The sequence below is a fragment of the Buceros rhinoceros genome, unplaced genomic scaffold (assembly GCF_000710305.1).
Source record: "Buceros rhinoceros silvestris isolate BGI_N320 unplaced genomic scaffold, ASM71030v1 scaffold22711, whole genome shotgun sequence".
Lineage (NCBI taxonomy): Eukaryota > Metazoa > Chordata > Aves > Bucerotiformes > Bucerotidae > Buceros > Buceros rhinoceros.
The window spans coordinates 64,410-80,196 of record NW_010395184.1 but is presented as its reverse complement, the minus strand read 5'-3'; the positions used below and the strand labels follow the sequence as shown (position 1 = coordinate 80,196).

The 15,787-nt window shown below is 38.8% G+C and overlaps 1 protein-coding gene across 1 annotated transcript in view; it reads right to left on the bottom strand.

The window, feature by feature from the left end:
• Positions 1-15,764: 15,764 nt before the first annotated feature.
• NGF (nerve growth factor (beta polypeptide)) overlaps positions 15,765-15,787 on the bottom strand; it is a 927-nt gene continuing 904 nt past the window's right edge. The window contains exon 3 of the mRNA XM_010145473.1: positions 15,765-15,787. Coding sequence (XP_010143775.1) covers positions 15,765-15,787 — 23 coding nt within the window.

Sequence of the window (15,787 nt, the reverse complement as noted above, 5' to 3'; positions counted from 1 at the left end):
TGTTGGCTTATATCCAGTTTTCTTTCATGACTTTCACAGGTCCTTGAGAATTAAGCATTTTGGGCTATTCTGCTGGAATTGAGATGTTATGGGAGAGTCGCTGTTCCCAAATCCACCATTTGTCTTTGCATACACATCTAGGTAGGGTGTTGATGTACCTGCCTGTTATGCTCTGTTGCAAATGGTTGAGTAGATATAGGTCACTCTTGGTTCTGACTCAGTATGCTGTTTTAATGCTTTTAGGGTAAAGATGATTTTTTTTTTAGTGGTGAAAATGGGACCATCCACCAGCCTTTTTTGACCTGGCTACACAACTGCTGACTGCCAGTTTCTCTTGATCCTGCACAGGGAAGGACATGGATACCCCATCAAAACGATGCCTCTTACTGAACATTTTGAATTATTTTTTCTAAGTAGTGATGTGGGCATTGCTTTTTTTGCGATTTTTGTAGTGAATTTTGGACTGAGTTCAGATATCTGAGGTGCTCTTGGTCCTATACTATTAGTGAAACTGTTGACTAACATTTAAATGTCTGTTGTATCCGTCTCATAAACTTAACAATTTGCAGCTTCCCTGTATGACATTTTATATAGCAAATGTTTTTACAAATGTTTTTTACAGTAGGTTTCGTTTCTTTCAGGTTAACAAAACCCCTCCTATGTTTGCAGAGGTTAGGGCTTTTTGCTCATTGCAAGAGTTGCCAAATAATTACTAAGGATGTAGCCTCCAGTGTGGGCAGAGGTAAGGTAAAAAGAACCATACGACTGAATTAAGGTCCTCCAAGGAGGAAAATGGCTGGAAGCAGCTCAGGTCTCTGCACTGAGCTGCTGAAGTTGAACTTCAAAGTTTCTAATCAAAAGCTGAAACCAGATGGAAGTAAAATGAGAGGAGTAATAGGAAAAATATGTTGCAGAGAAGATCAAATGGAAGAAAGAAAATGCTCTCAATTGACTACAGGTTCCTTCAGAAGCAGCTTTATAGGAGAGTAACCCTGCTCATAGTACACCTTGATTTTGTCTCTAGGTGCAGGCGAGTGAAACAAGAGCCCTGTGGAGCAGGGGGTATGCACTTCAGCACTGCTGGTGCCAGCATTGGGCAGCTCAGGCTTTCTGTGTTACTAAGATAGATCTAGGAAACTAACAGGCTTTCTGTGATCTCTGAAGGCTCTCTTTGCAGTATCCAGCTGAAAAGACAAAAATTGAAAACAAGTGGTGAAACGGTAAAACTTTGCTGATAAAATTTTGCTTGCATTCGTTTTGCTTTGAGGCAGTAGGATGGCCTCTGTGCTCTCGTGTGGAAGAGCGAGAGTTAGAAGGATTTGAAGCCTCATGATCCAAAGATCCGACAATTTAAGGAGGAGAAGGGAAAATAAATAATTAAATCACTCAAATAAGCAAGATGTGTCCTTATTCAGAGAACAGGAATACCATTCTTTCCTTCTTTGGGGAACACATGAGCAGAAAAATGAACTGGGAGACAATAACATGAGACTTGTCGAAGTATTCCAAAAAACAGCTGAGACTTGTGCAGATGCCAAGTCTAACTTTGGCTGATACTCTTTTGGGTTTTCTGTGTAGCAATTTTCTGAATTCTATTAATATTACAAGCAAATATACTTTGGATGCTCTGGGTCTACATTGCAGGACATAAAGGTGATTTCTTGGTTATTTTTCAGAGGCCAAGAACATCTATGCTTTTGAAATATAAACTGAAATGTTGTATCTAAATTAAAAGATGGTGAAATGTTAAGGGAAGGGAAAGGGGAATGAAAAGAATAGACTGCAAAGGTAGCACTGAATTTCAAATGTAAGAGTAATATATTGATAATATCTGGTATTTTTTTTTTACTACATGCCACAGTAGTGGGCAGTAGGAAGTTTCTTTGCTGCCTCCATACCCAGCATTCCAAGTTCTGTATAACCTGGTATTCTGCTACTGTTTGTATCATAACAGCACACAGCAAGATGGTCTGTACTGCCATCCATGTGAATGGGGCCCACTGTTTTTTACAATAGGAAGAGGTTGCCCAGTCAGTTGGACAAACACCATAATTCATTGATAATGTCTTATATGTTAACATCGTTAACCTGTTAAGTGATATAGCTCAAGGTCGTTGATAGCAGAGGTATCAATGGTATGGCAGAATGAATATAAGGCCTCTGACAGATGTTGGTAATGGAAAAGCATATACGGAGCCCATGATAATCGATGATCGTAATGATACATTGTTCTATATATGCCAACCAGGGCAAGAAGCATGGTGAAGGGTGGTATGTGCTTGCATCTCAGTTGATTACCTTCTGTAGGATTTTGCTTCCTTCTACAGTAGGTTTGTGTCATGCAACTGAATGTGCGTTGTGGTGTCCTTCTGCAGAATTCAGAAGGGCCTGAACTCTTTCCACTGTTGAAGTGCATTTGTCTTTCCAGATAACATGTTTCCCAGACTCCTGGTAGCACTAGCGTATCATCTTAGCTCCAGTTCAACTACAAAATCATAGCATTTTAGGTGATAGTGCCATGAAGAATACTGTAGATAGAGTGAAAGCAACCTAAGTCTGTTCGAGAAGACAAACGTTTGCCTCTGTGTCCATGATCTGTGAGCTCAGGAGGCCAATAAAATTTGTCACTCTGGGTTTAGCTTATGACTTAATGAATTCATGTTTGCAGTTGGCTCTCAGTGGAGCTCTCTTAGTGAGGATAATTTATAATGCAACTGCCAGCTAGAGTCTCTTTCTCTTGCTATATTCCTCCTCTTTTTCATAGATTCTGAGATTTGATGATAAAAATCTCGGCTATTTTTCCTCTTCCTGTAAAAGCATAAGAAGTATTTCTTTATTGAGTGGCAAGATATATGCTATTGATTACGCCCTATAGATCTTGGAACCATAGAGGTTTTAGTATGTTTTTTTGTTTGGGACTTAAATTGTATCCAGATCTTTACAGCTATTAAGCAAGTATGCATACTGGCCTTTCTTCTCTGTAAGCGTCCTGTTGTGGCCATGGTTGGAAACACGGTGCAGAAATAGCAAACCTTTGGTCTGACTTGAATACATCAGATTTTTTTTTAATGGTCTAAAAGTATTTTTAAAATGTGCATTGAAGCTACAGGCAGTACGGAATTCTCAGGGAGGATTCTTAGTTCAGTTAAATCAGATTTTCTTCTATTTGTTTTCTTTCTGCTATGCTTATTATTTGTTATTTAATATTGTATATTATTTAACTTCAAGCAATTGTATTTATCTCAGAAAAAAGATCTTGTAATTGAGTTGAAGAGGTGGTGCATTTGTGTCTCACGGTGTTCTGTTTATACAAAACGGGGCTCAGTTGTGCAGCGCTGGAATAGGTTTGTGTGGATAAGTAAGATGAGCTCTTGGTACTACCTTATGTAGGTGTTAGCTCCCAAATATGTAAGAAATAGCCTTTTAGAGTGATGAGTAGATACCTTCCTCTGAAAAAGGAAGAGAATTCTTTTATGTTCTGGAAATAGTCTTCTATTCATGTTTGTTTTATCTAATGCAGAAGAAATGAGATGCGTTGGATGAGCTATAGTGGAACTGACTGCCCCACTAAATTATCCTAAGGAGCCATTGGGCTTTAACTGTTTTTACATGTTACTTTTTATCTAGGTATATAAAAATAGCCCATAGCAGTATTTCTGAGTCATACGAACCAGCCTCAAGACATCTTTGCAAGAATCTTCCCACTTTCACTTCTTATGTCTTTGCATACAAGAACATTGTCTGCTTCACAGAGACGCTGTCTGTGTTTTCAGAGCTGGCATGGTATGCTAAGGGTTTGGTTTGTGTGTGTGTGTGGTTTTGGGTTTTTTTTTTCCCTTTTTCCCCGGCACTCTGGGTGTAGCTCATTGTAGGGCTGGCAGTTTGGGTGGTGTGGTCCAATACAGGAGACTGAAATGTTTATTTGATACCTTGTTCATTACCAGCTTCCTCAGTGTCTTACGGTTATGCAAAGGAGTCTAAATAGAGGCTTAGATATTTTTTCAGTAGTACCAAATTTCTGTTTAGGTCCTAAAAGCTGTGGAAACTGCATTTGACAAGTTTAAGAAGGTTTTTGGTTCCGCTCCTGTTGGCTCATAGGTGCTCTATTTCTTGTCTCTATTTTTTTCTAATTTCATTTCCCACCCTGATGAAATGAACCCCATTCTGCCCATGGACCTTGAAGTTTAGCCCCTCCTTCCTGGACTGGGCTGTCTACAAAGGCACCACAATTATCAGCTTTCCAGGCTGAGAAAAGTGATCTCAGCTTTATGCTGTTACTGCTTCAAAATACACCTCAGATAAAGACTAAGCCATTGTTTGTAATGTAAGTTAACATGATTTGTCATAAAATAACACCATGACATTCTGCTTATTCCATCACACTGAGAAAATAAATACCAGAAATTTCACTTTGACCTCTAACTTAGAAATGAAGTGAATTTAAATACTGAGAGTAAACATAAAACGAAGGACATACAGTTTAAGAACTAGTAAATCATTCCTATGTATTCTGGCTGTTTATCTTTTACTTTTGATTAGTCTCTGGTTTACAAAGGATCTTTTGTGCATTCACAGTAAAGATGTGAATGAAAGTAACTAACACTACATCTAACAGTAATTTAAGAATAATAGTGAATTAGTTTTCATAATGTTACCCGTAATCAGTTGCAGACAAGAAGCTGTCTCCAGATGACTTCAATTTCTGACAACTTCAAAGTTCTAAACAGCGCCAGGTAACATTCCAGCAAACAAAGAGTTCAAGAAAAGCTGAATAATGGTGTCACCCGTGTCAGAAAGTACATTCATAAGCATACTATCACGAGACGACTGTAAGAATGTAGTTTTAACGAACTTCTAACAACACGTGTGTCAAAGTTACAGACATAATTCATTTATTTTTCTGTTGTATGATTGTGTGCTTATAGTAACTGCTATTCAGAGCAATCTGCTGTAGCAGTAAGAGGAACAAAAATTGATAAAACTTGCTAGAAGGGACAAAAAATGCAAGGTTATGCAGCTTGCATAGTAGTCTTCAGGCAAATTGAAGGCAAAGGCAAAAATGCCTTTGAGAGTAGAAATGTTTTTGAATGAGAAGTGTTACAGAAATAACTTAATTGCCTTGAGTGGAATTTACACAAGCAGAACGAGTCCGAACAACTCTAATACAGGAAGAAAGGGAAAGCCAATAGAAAGGAGGAAGAAAAACCCCAAGCAACTGTTTGGGAATGTTGTTCCAAACTAGCTGGTGAGAAGAAATGAGCAGGGGCATAGGTTATGTTTAAGGGTTGGGAATTGAGGAGGCAAAGGCTGTTAAGGAGCTGAACTGACGTTAAGGAAATTGAGCTTCTGTATTTGCTGTCTGCTTGGTTCTTGTTGCCAGAAATATTTTGGTAGAAGTGTTTTATCATTTTGCTTTCTGTCTGTTCACAGTAGAACAACTTGTAGCCTAAGCTGGCATATCAGAGCTAAGTCTCTAAAACACTTGCGAAGCTAAAGGAGCCATTAATGTTTCCACAGAACTACAAGTTGTTACAGACATAAAATCTGTGGCCCCACACATTATATGCCATGTCATTCCTGCCTGCACAAAAGGAGCTGTGGTTGCACTTTAGCTATTCCAGCATAACTCTGCAGTGAATGGGAAGCAAATCCGTCACAAAATCTGTACGTCAAATGCGAGTGCAGGTAAAAATGTTTGAGGAGGTGAAACTACTTAGGGGGCAGGCTGGCAATGCCTGACATCCAAAGTCACTGAGTTCTGTTTTTACCTAGTAATAGTGACTGTGTAGTCTTAGTTCTTCCAGGTGGTGGTTTTAATCACAGTGGTCTTGCTCTTCATCTTTTTTCTTTGCTGTAACTGCTGTTGTATATAGAGGAATAGCTGCTTCTCTCCACCTGCTCGTTATGCTCTGGCTAGTGCAGCATAGCAGAGGTGCTAAGACCATTTTCCTGCTTCCAGTTTCATGGTGCATTTGTGCTTTCCAACTCCCAGTCCCCACATGCTTACCTCTCATGTTTGGTTCTTGAATGAGTAGCACAGTCTTTTAAGCTAAATATTAGCTAATCTAAAATCTAGCAGGTCAGGAGGAAGAGTGTTTGGAGGGAAAGGTTAAGTGGGTTAAGTGATAGCTTCCTTTTCTAGTCTCCTTGCGTACCTTCTTTCTTCTTCTGGTTTGCATTTATGGACTGTCACAATATTTGAGTCATATAGAGCTGAACTAAATGTTTAATGTTAGAGACCATGAGCATGACTGCACATTTGCTGGATGCTCAGTTTTTTTGGCCTGAAATCTCACTGAAATACAGGGATTATTATTCCCTGTGAACAGGTCATTCGCTGTGAGACATACAATCATAGCATGCCATTTTTTAATGGCACCTTATTTGCTGTAACCTTATTTGCTGTTATGGGCAAACCACAGGCACATCTCTCAGGAGCGTTGTTGGGTGCAGTACTTTGTCTAAACATTTTCCCACTGGATCTAATCCAGTCTGGGATCGCAACTGTCATGAGAATGCAACAAATCATTCTGGAAGAATCTAAATTTGCCCCTATTGGTCAAAGCAGTGTTTATGCACAGCAAGAACCACATGACATAGGAGAGGGTACTCTTGAACCCTGTTAGTAATATATGCTAAAAAAATACCAGAGCTCCCCATTTTTTGCATGAGTAAACCACGAAACTACTGTTTGCTAGTTTGAACAACCCCTGATTTGAACATCATTGGAAAAAAGCCAGGAAAGAACTGGAGTCAGCCCAGAAACACTTTTTTTATCCTAGCCAATTTATTTATTCAATCAAGCAAACAAAAAAACTCAACGCCCCCACCTGCCCCCCCTCCTCCCCCCCAAGTCTTCTAAAAAGTGTATATTTTCTTTGAAATAATATTTTAGGGCTTTACAACGATTGCTTGAGATGTGGTACCTACATGAAGACTGCCAACAGGAAACTGTCAAACATAAAACAAATGTTGTAAGTGTACACAGTTTTGCTCATTTTCAGTCCTGCCTCAGATCAGCATAAATCAGTGTTAATTTCCTATATAGTAACTTCCTTATATCTATAAGGTGTCTGAAAAGGATCTGCCTTGCGAAGAGGTGTATGTAGCAGTTTTCCAGTGGAATGAATTGCAGAGCTCTCCTATAAATAGGACGGATGGCCAAGAAAGTAAGTCTAGTATTTCCATGGGTTGCTCTGAACACTCTTAAAGTGAAGGTTTTGTCTCCAGCTGTAGCTGTTGCTCAATTTGCAAAATACAGCATTTAATAAAAATCGGAGGGGGAGATCTAAGATGCTTGGATGACAGAGGCGCTGTCAGGCGGAAAGTGAAGCATCTTGGGAGGAGCACTGGCATTGTTGCAGCCTGTTCTGCATGAGCTTTGGAACTTAAAACGTGCATTTGTTCCATCTACTACTTTACCAAAAGCAGCTAAAACTGTGGACTGGTTGCTCCCGCCTCCAACTGCCGTTCTGATTTAGGGTGGTGACAGGAAAGATCCTTTAGGTAAGGAATGATACCTGTTTTGAAGGACCTGATTGACTGACCAGGACTCACCGGGTGCATTGTCACCTGCCTGGTGAGTGAGTTACAGCATTTTCCGTGTCTTATTAATCAGGGTGACAGTTGGAGAAACAAATAAGCACCAAAACAGAAAATGATGATTTATGGGATTAGGTGAAAAGTAGGTAAGTATTGTGAAAAATGGGCAAAAGTAGAATAAGAGCTGCTGCTGTTGAGGAATATTTAAAAAATAATAAGCTAGATCCTGGGCACAAAGAAGTTTAGTGCATGAAAATAAAAGAGAAATAAGAATGTCTAAAACAGAATGGAAACATGCAAACTACAAGACAGCCTGTTCGAGTTTAAGTTGTTAGCTTCAGCTGGGTGCTTAGCAGTACAGCTTTTTCCTAAATATGTCAGCATTATTAAAAAAGGCAACAGTATGTAAGTAAATACATGGCAATGCTGAGAAAGTGACAATACTAAATGTTTGCCGAATCACCCATTAAGCTCAAATGTAGAATACTTTTAGAACTAATTAATGGAAAAGCAGAATTTGTTGACTTGTCTTGCAGCATAAAATCAGCGTCAAGACTGCTGCAAATGTGCGCTTTGTCTGAAGAATGTCTGGTTGTTATGAACATAAGGAATAAACTCTTAATTTTTCAGCCTACTGCTGCTAAGTTTGCAAAATGTTGTTCATTAATTTGATTAGACCTATTTGCCCTTGCATAGCTTTCATGTTCAGAAGTCAGTGTTCAAACCTTGCTGCAGATGACAGCTGTATTGGAAGTTATTAATCACTGAATAAGTCATCTGTTCACCTGCATTAGACAATGTTTAAGCCATATGATAGAGTTGAAGATGAGTTTAGGGAAGATGTCCCAAATCCATTGTAGATAAGAAAGTCTGTATTTTAAATTCTCCAAAGAAATGTTGAAATGTTATTTTTAAACAAATCAAAAAATCAGGACCAGTAACATCTTCAAAACTGTGGTGAAGTAGAGGAACAATTCAGTATTTCAAGTGCAGATTTGAAGGAACTTTTTAGGTTGATTAGAACTTAAGTTGCTGGGCACACTGTCTTCTTCCAGCTTCAGGAAGATCAATCTCTTGATATAACTGAATTGAATGAAACGCGGTGCTTTTGCCAGTAGTGCTGAGCTTCTACAGAAGTGTGCTGCTCCTGAAAGGGATGCCCTTAGTCTCCTCCTCATTCTGGTTGTGGAAATCGTAATCAGAGTAACTGAATCAACTCGGGACAGTACAGAAAGCCTTTAACTTTTTCAGAATTTTATCACTGGAGTCCTTGCAGCTCTGGGGACTCTTGTACAGCAGCAACAAGGAGGAAGCATGAAGACTTCAACAGAACGTTGTTAAATGCACGTAAACCAAACTTTTTTTTTTTCTCTTTCATATGTCAGGAATTAGTCTTTAAAAGTAACAGTACCTTCAATACATAGTAAGCTGCATTATGTGTAGGTCACCATACTTACGTGGCAAGGAGTGAAGCAAGAAGACTATTTTGTAATAGGTGGCTTTTCTGCATCAGCTAGTAGCTAGCAGTCTTGCAGCAAAAAATTAGCTTCATGTTGTCTGGGCTTTGCCTGTTTTTTACAGTTCAGTGGTACAGCTGTGTGTAGTAATTCTGATATATATATAAATAACTCTGCAAAAGATATGTGTTAGATGGCTGTTGGAAATGGTGTTAGTGCCTAACTGCTCTGAATATAGTAGTAACTTGCTTCAGTTAGACATCTGAAAAATTATTTACTTCAGACTAACAATAGTCCTTGCAAAGTTTGTTTTGTTTGGCTTCAGTGATCTGCTTTGGGAGTGCTCTTTGAAAGAGAACTTCAAGAACTCTTGTCTTAGAATGAGAGAACTAGACTTCCATCATCAGTCAGTAAACAGTCCCAGTTTAGAACAGCACTTTCCCATTAGATACTGCCTTTTCTACATTATTAGTAGCCTAAATTTATTTCTGTGATACTAAAAGCTTCCTTTTGCTCTCCTTGTCTATTCTGATTGTGTAGTCTTAGGAAACTAAAGGAGGACAAGGGACTTTTAATGTACTTTTAGCATTCTGGTCACCTTCAGTTCTTCCTCTTAACTAGTTACATACAGCTGTTCTGATGGAGAATATTTTTAACCTAAGCTTCTACTTTTACTGTTTGCTAAACAATATTTATGTATAAAAAATTTCTTATAATCAACAGTTGATGTACAAATTCTTCAATAGCTTTCACAAAATCTGTCTGCTTAGTTTTTTACTACTTTAATAGGAAATTGTTCTTCATGACTTTGTGTGGAAAATCAAAATAAAAACTTGGATCTTACAATTACAGGTTTGACACAGTGGACATTGTCTAGCACACACTCTTGTTATTTACCTATTCAGCAGCTCTCTCCTCTGTTCAGTATGCTCCATCCAATTAAAATGTCATCCCATGGTGTCAAAAGACTCACAGTGCATACATTTTTAGAAAGTTGAGTTCCAGTCTGTATGAAGAGCATAGAACCAAAGCAATCATTTGCAGATGCTGACATCAACACTTTTTTTCCTCTCCTTTTTTTACTGTGGAACAAGTCAGTACAAAATAAAAATGAATAGAGCTTAAATATTACTACAGCATATCAAACTGAATTAGTACACAGTTTAACTCCTAAATCAGAGAAGTTCTGTTTTAATTAGAACCTGTAATAAAAGTCTTGTGAGAGATCTATTAACTGATAAGTAACAAGGGAATTTGGATTGTGCATGTTCCTTCCTTCCTGCCACAGCTTAACTTGTTCTCAGAGTTGGATTCTGTGCAGTAGAATTGGAATCTGACCAAATCAAATGATTTGAGAGGAAAAAGGAAAACAGAACAAAATCCCCAGAGAATGCATATGATCAGTAGCCACAGCAGATGTGCTTTTCATAGAGATGCCGAGAGCATCTGTGCTGTCTTCATCAGAGGCTAAAGGTTATTACCTAGGTTGAATGTCATTGCATAGTGTACAACTGTATGATTCATTTCTCAAATGACCGTGCTTTGGATCACAAACTTAGGGGCAAGATCTTTGCTGAATGTCTGAAGAGGGGCCACTATGTATGCTGGATTATGTAAACAGAAGTGATGCAGAAGAGACAATCCATGAGTCAGTGCATTCAGTACAGCCTTGCTGTTTCCAGGCACAAGCAGCCATCACACAGTAACTGGATTTGAGTGTTAAGTGAAGTCTTACCTTTTGTTCCTTGAATCAAGGAAAGAACCAAAAGCTATTAGCTGAATGAGCTGAGAAAGGCCCATCTCTGAATGTCAGTGCTAAGGTTGTGCAGCTAATGTCACCATTTCTTTAAACCATTATGGAGCTGTTTTGCTCTTTAACACCCACCAAACCGAAAGAACATCCACTTTTCTGACAAGATGTTGGTCCTGTCATGATTCACTTATCCTATCTAAAACCAATGTCTGCTGGCCAGATTGGTATTGGGATAATTCTGTCTTATATTTTCTTAGTTTCACCCTGCCACCACCTGTGCCTGGGTGTTTTGATGGATTGTTTTCTTTAATTCTGCCATATAGCAGTTTTTCCATATTTTGTTCCACTTTGGACTGTGATATTGGTCAGTGTTCCTTGGTTTTTCTAGTTTCTTTTCACTTCATAAAGCAGCTTGGTTAAAGGGTGTTACTGAAGTGTCAATGTACAATCTTCAATGGTTATACAGAGCAAGTGCTGAAGTTCACAATTGCATATGAGGTCCAGTAACTGTTATCTAATGCTGAGATATCATTTCAAAATACCTTATTTGTAGTCATATAGACGCTGACTTTCTAGAGCAACAGATTTCTTTAGAAGACAGAGAGAGAAAAGTGAAAGTACAATACACAGTGATTCCAAGCCCTACAAGTAAGTTCCCTGACAGTGCTTTTAATTGCTTTAATGAAAGATGTTGCTTGCTAAAGAAAAGATGGCAAGGGTGTGACTTCCACAGCATTTCTCTTTAATTGCATGTTTAAATAGGGGATTAGGTAATGAAGCAGCAGTGTCATGTGAGGGTTGAAAGGAAGCGTATAGAGAAAGCATGACTGTTATGTAACCTGGCTCTTTCTCTGTCAAAGTAAAAATTTCCTGTGTTACAGCTGAAGTGAAAATAATTAAGGCAAGACCCCATGAAGTCAACCTGATTGCAGGTCTAGGCATTAGAATGGGCTTCTGGCATTCCAGGCTTTTGGTATCATTTCAGCGATAGGAATGATTGTGTAACCAGTATGATTTCAGACGCGTGCTGTGGACCACATCCCCTGCCCCCCCCCCAACAAAAACTGCCACTGAATGAAAAGAGTAATAACAGCAGTGACGAGAGGATCAGTATCAGGTGATGAAAACTGATTATGGTTCAGCCCTTCTTCATCTTTCTAGAAAATGATCTGTTTTCTTCCAGGCAAAATTTAACCTGCACTTCTTAGATCGATATAAACAATATATCTTGTTCTTCTTTTCTCAGAATCTAAAGAGATGAATTTCAGATTTTTGTAATAGTGACTATGCAATTCTTCCAATAAACCTGTTTCATAGCAGTCCCTCTAGTTGCTATTATTTTATATGAAGTAGCTTTCCTTTTTCTTAGCCATGATTGGTTTCAATCTTTATAAGAAAGGCTTTAAGAAGAAATGAAGACACTTCATCTTTAGGGAAGTAGTTGGTAGTCAAGCTTGAATAAATAATTAAAACTTTGTAGACTTCTGAAACAGTCAGAAGAGAATCCAGCAAACAGTGAGTAACACTCACTTCAAAAGTGGAGAAGCTGTAGTACCAGAGTCGTTCTTGAGAAATAGTGTGCTGCAAGCTGGCAATTATGTTCAACAATGGTGATTTGTAGAGATCCTTCCTCACAGGATTTTCACTTAGTTTTACTACTTACAAACAAGTGAGCGGGGTTATCAAGTCGATTCCATCACAGACCTCTCCATGCTGATCTGCAGTCTTAAATCAGCATATATGTTCAAACTGCAGCAACCATTACGAATGGTGGTAACTTACCCAAATATGGATGCTCTGGCCATTCCTTGGATACAGTGAAAACAGCAGCAAAATAAGCTGCTCTGGATGCCTTTTACAGTGTTTCAGCAGTGTAAGTTGAGCTATGCTGTAACCTGGCTCTTCAGTCCCTCTTGCAGTTTTGGTATAGGTGTGATCACATGAGATCTCATTCAGAATCCAGGAAGATCCTGCTGAGCAGTAATCCTGTAATTGTTTTTCTCTTTCCTTAAAATCACGTCAGAAAACAGATTTCCACCTTTGCTCTACTATAACTCCTGGTGTGATTTGCTGTGACTGCCGTCAGTCTTTCTCCAGGAAATGAGTTTGTATCATACTGCTGTCTTGTCAGTAACTCTAAGCCACTGAGAGAGAGCACTGTTTAAAGCACAGTTTCTCAGTCAGTAAACGGAACACTCACATTACAGAGGAATGTGTATAAAAAAACGCAGCAAAAACCCGAGAGGAAGGCATTTAAACAAGGCGCTAAGCCTCTTTGTACCTGACTTTGTAGCAATACAAGATTCTGTACATTAATCATAATGTGAGTTGCAGCCAATAAAATAACAGACTATCACATACTTGATTGGAGTGAAAGAAGGAAGAAAGGAAGAAAGAAAGAAAGAAGCTAACCATGATAAAGAACAGTTCCTGTTAAACCTGCAGGTTTAACACAACAGCTCTTGATGGTTGATAATGTCTGTCACAGTTTCCCAAACAGCAGCACTGAATCAATTCACATTAAGTATTTTGAAAATTAATTACTTAAACACTGAAAATAAGTATTTCAAATTAAATACATAAATTTGCATCACTGTTTGTATTTAATCTGCATAATCTCTCTCTAAAAGTTCTGTCACTCTTATATGTTGGTCTGATAATCCTCATGGGTACACTTCCCGGAAGAGCAACCTGAAGTCAGGTTTCAGTCTTAGGAGCACAAAATAGAAATCAGCTGAAGGGATAAATGTGGAATAGATCCCATCAATATCTGCAAGACCGAATAAACTCTCCCCCCATAATGAATATTATTAGTAGATATTTTCATCAAGGTTCAGATTGATAAGTCATTCATAGAGCCTTTAATGACAGCTCTTTGCCCCTCAGATTGGATGTAACAGGTAGAAGTACCTTGTTCTTGGCAAAGATGTGGTTTAAGGTGTAGTCCCAGAAACCCTGATGTGGGCTGGATGTGGAAGGAATGTCATCTCCCAAGATTGCTTTAAGAAGGAAGTCATCAGTTTCAGGGCTCTTTCAAGAAATGCCGAGTCTGACATGTTTGAAGTTGCCAAATACATTCGTAAGACACTTTCCATTGCAGTTTTCATATGTCAGTGGTAAAATGATGGCAGTCTCAATAAACCTGGAAGTCCTGGATGAGTAGTAGCTTCATTTTTTCCCTAGTCGTGTAGTGTCGTGCATGGTAGAGAGCACTTCTCCTTTTTTTGGTCCATTGCTTTAAGGCCATTGAAGAGCACAGGCGGGACTTTACTCCAATTTTGCATTTTCCTCTGCTTCAGAATACTTGTGTTTCACTGATCTCCCTTGGTCTCTCCTGCGATGACGGGCAGGTGGCTGCTGCTGCTGTTTTCTTCTGCTACAGTGTCAGAGTATCAGATGCCTACACAATTGCACTAGAACTATTCCTCAGTCTTTGTTGCCTCCCCCTGCTCCAGAACAAGTCATCATTATTTGGAGGACACAGGACAGTTGAGATCCTGCCCTCTCCTTGACCTTTCAGATAACCGAGTATTCATGGAAATATTACAAGTATGTTGTTCTGGAGAGAACAAAACATTCTCACTGGAATATTGCTGTCCCACACCATAACCACCTACTAGAGGAGGCTGAAAAGTGGCATACCAGTGATTATCAGGGATGACCTCTGTGTCAATGCCTTCCGCTTCACACAGGCTGGCACTGTTGGACCAGAAAGCATATCTTGCCTAGCTTTGGATATTTCCACTGGCACTATTTTGCTGTGATGCATTTTCTCTAGAGATCTGCTGTCCTTCTTTGTTGTTTATGTGGAGGAAGCAAATGTCAGGTCTGCTTTTTTCATTAAAGAAATAAATGCGCATGAAGGAAGGCAAGGGTGAGAGTGTGCCCTCTAGGATTTGGAAGAAACCAAGCTGAAAAAATGGAATGGTATTTGTTTTGAAACAGTTTCTGCGGTGAGTTACAGCTGCTCTTCCAAAGGAAACAATGAGAGAAGCTGCAAGTGTACTCAGTGTGCAAGGACTGGAACACGCATCGCAGGCCTCAGGCTCCACCTTGTACTTCTAGAGACCAGTGTTCCCCGAAGCAGAGGAACTATGAGCAGAAGGTTATTTTGGACTCCTCGATAGAACGCGGCCTCAGTGATTTTTTGTTTTTTTTAATCTTATCATGCATGAAAAGACTTGCTCCTATGTCTAGTTCCCATTGCCAAAATATTAGCTTGCGAGAATTTTGAAATTTTCATACTAAGCAACAGGAACTTTTTTATTTATGTATGTATAGTGACATTTGCAACCCCATCTCTCTAATATAGCTCATAAGTAATGAGCTGTAAAATATCATTTTAATGCAAAAATACATCTAGATTCTACTCTTGTGCAGACAAATGTTCCAGAATAATTCAGAGCAGATTATTTTTGTAGTGAAAATAATTTAGCAATTTAAAAAATATGCACTGAAGGTCTTTCTTAGAAATTTATCTAGCAGCATGAAGAACTAGTATTTCTACCAGGCGTTCATGAAGATGGTTAATTATATAAGATTAATATCTTTAATGACAGTTAGTAAAACTGGAAGCAAGTTTTGAAAGGTGTTTTTCAGTCTCTTGGTAGTTGGACAAAACATTTCAATTTAAAATAAACCTACATGATTTTCACGGTAAACCAGCAAATTTTGTGAGGAAAATTCTTTTTCTAGTGGAAGAGAGGAATATGTATGAAAACTGTGTGGAAAATGTTTTCTTTTCGTAGAAAGGCGAGCAAAGATGTTCATTGGCCTTGTGACCATTTCAGAGTTGTGGGGCTGAATGATGCTAACTGAACATCTTTTTTGAAGGGTTCTGCCAGTAAATAAATTGTAAAACACAAAAGGTTTCCAAAAGAGTTTAATAAATAATGAGGTTCTTTCTGTGCTGTATAAACTATAAATATACCATGCAGTCCTTTATAACTTAAAATAATTTACAGACTGAGGTAGGGGGGTAGGAGGGTGTTGTCGTGGGGTTTAGATCCATCTCAGGGTCTCCCTGACTTCCTGC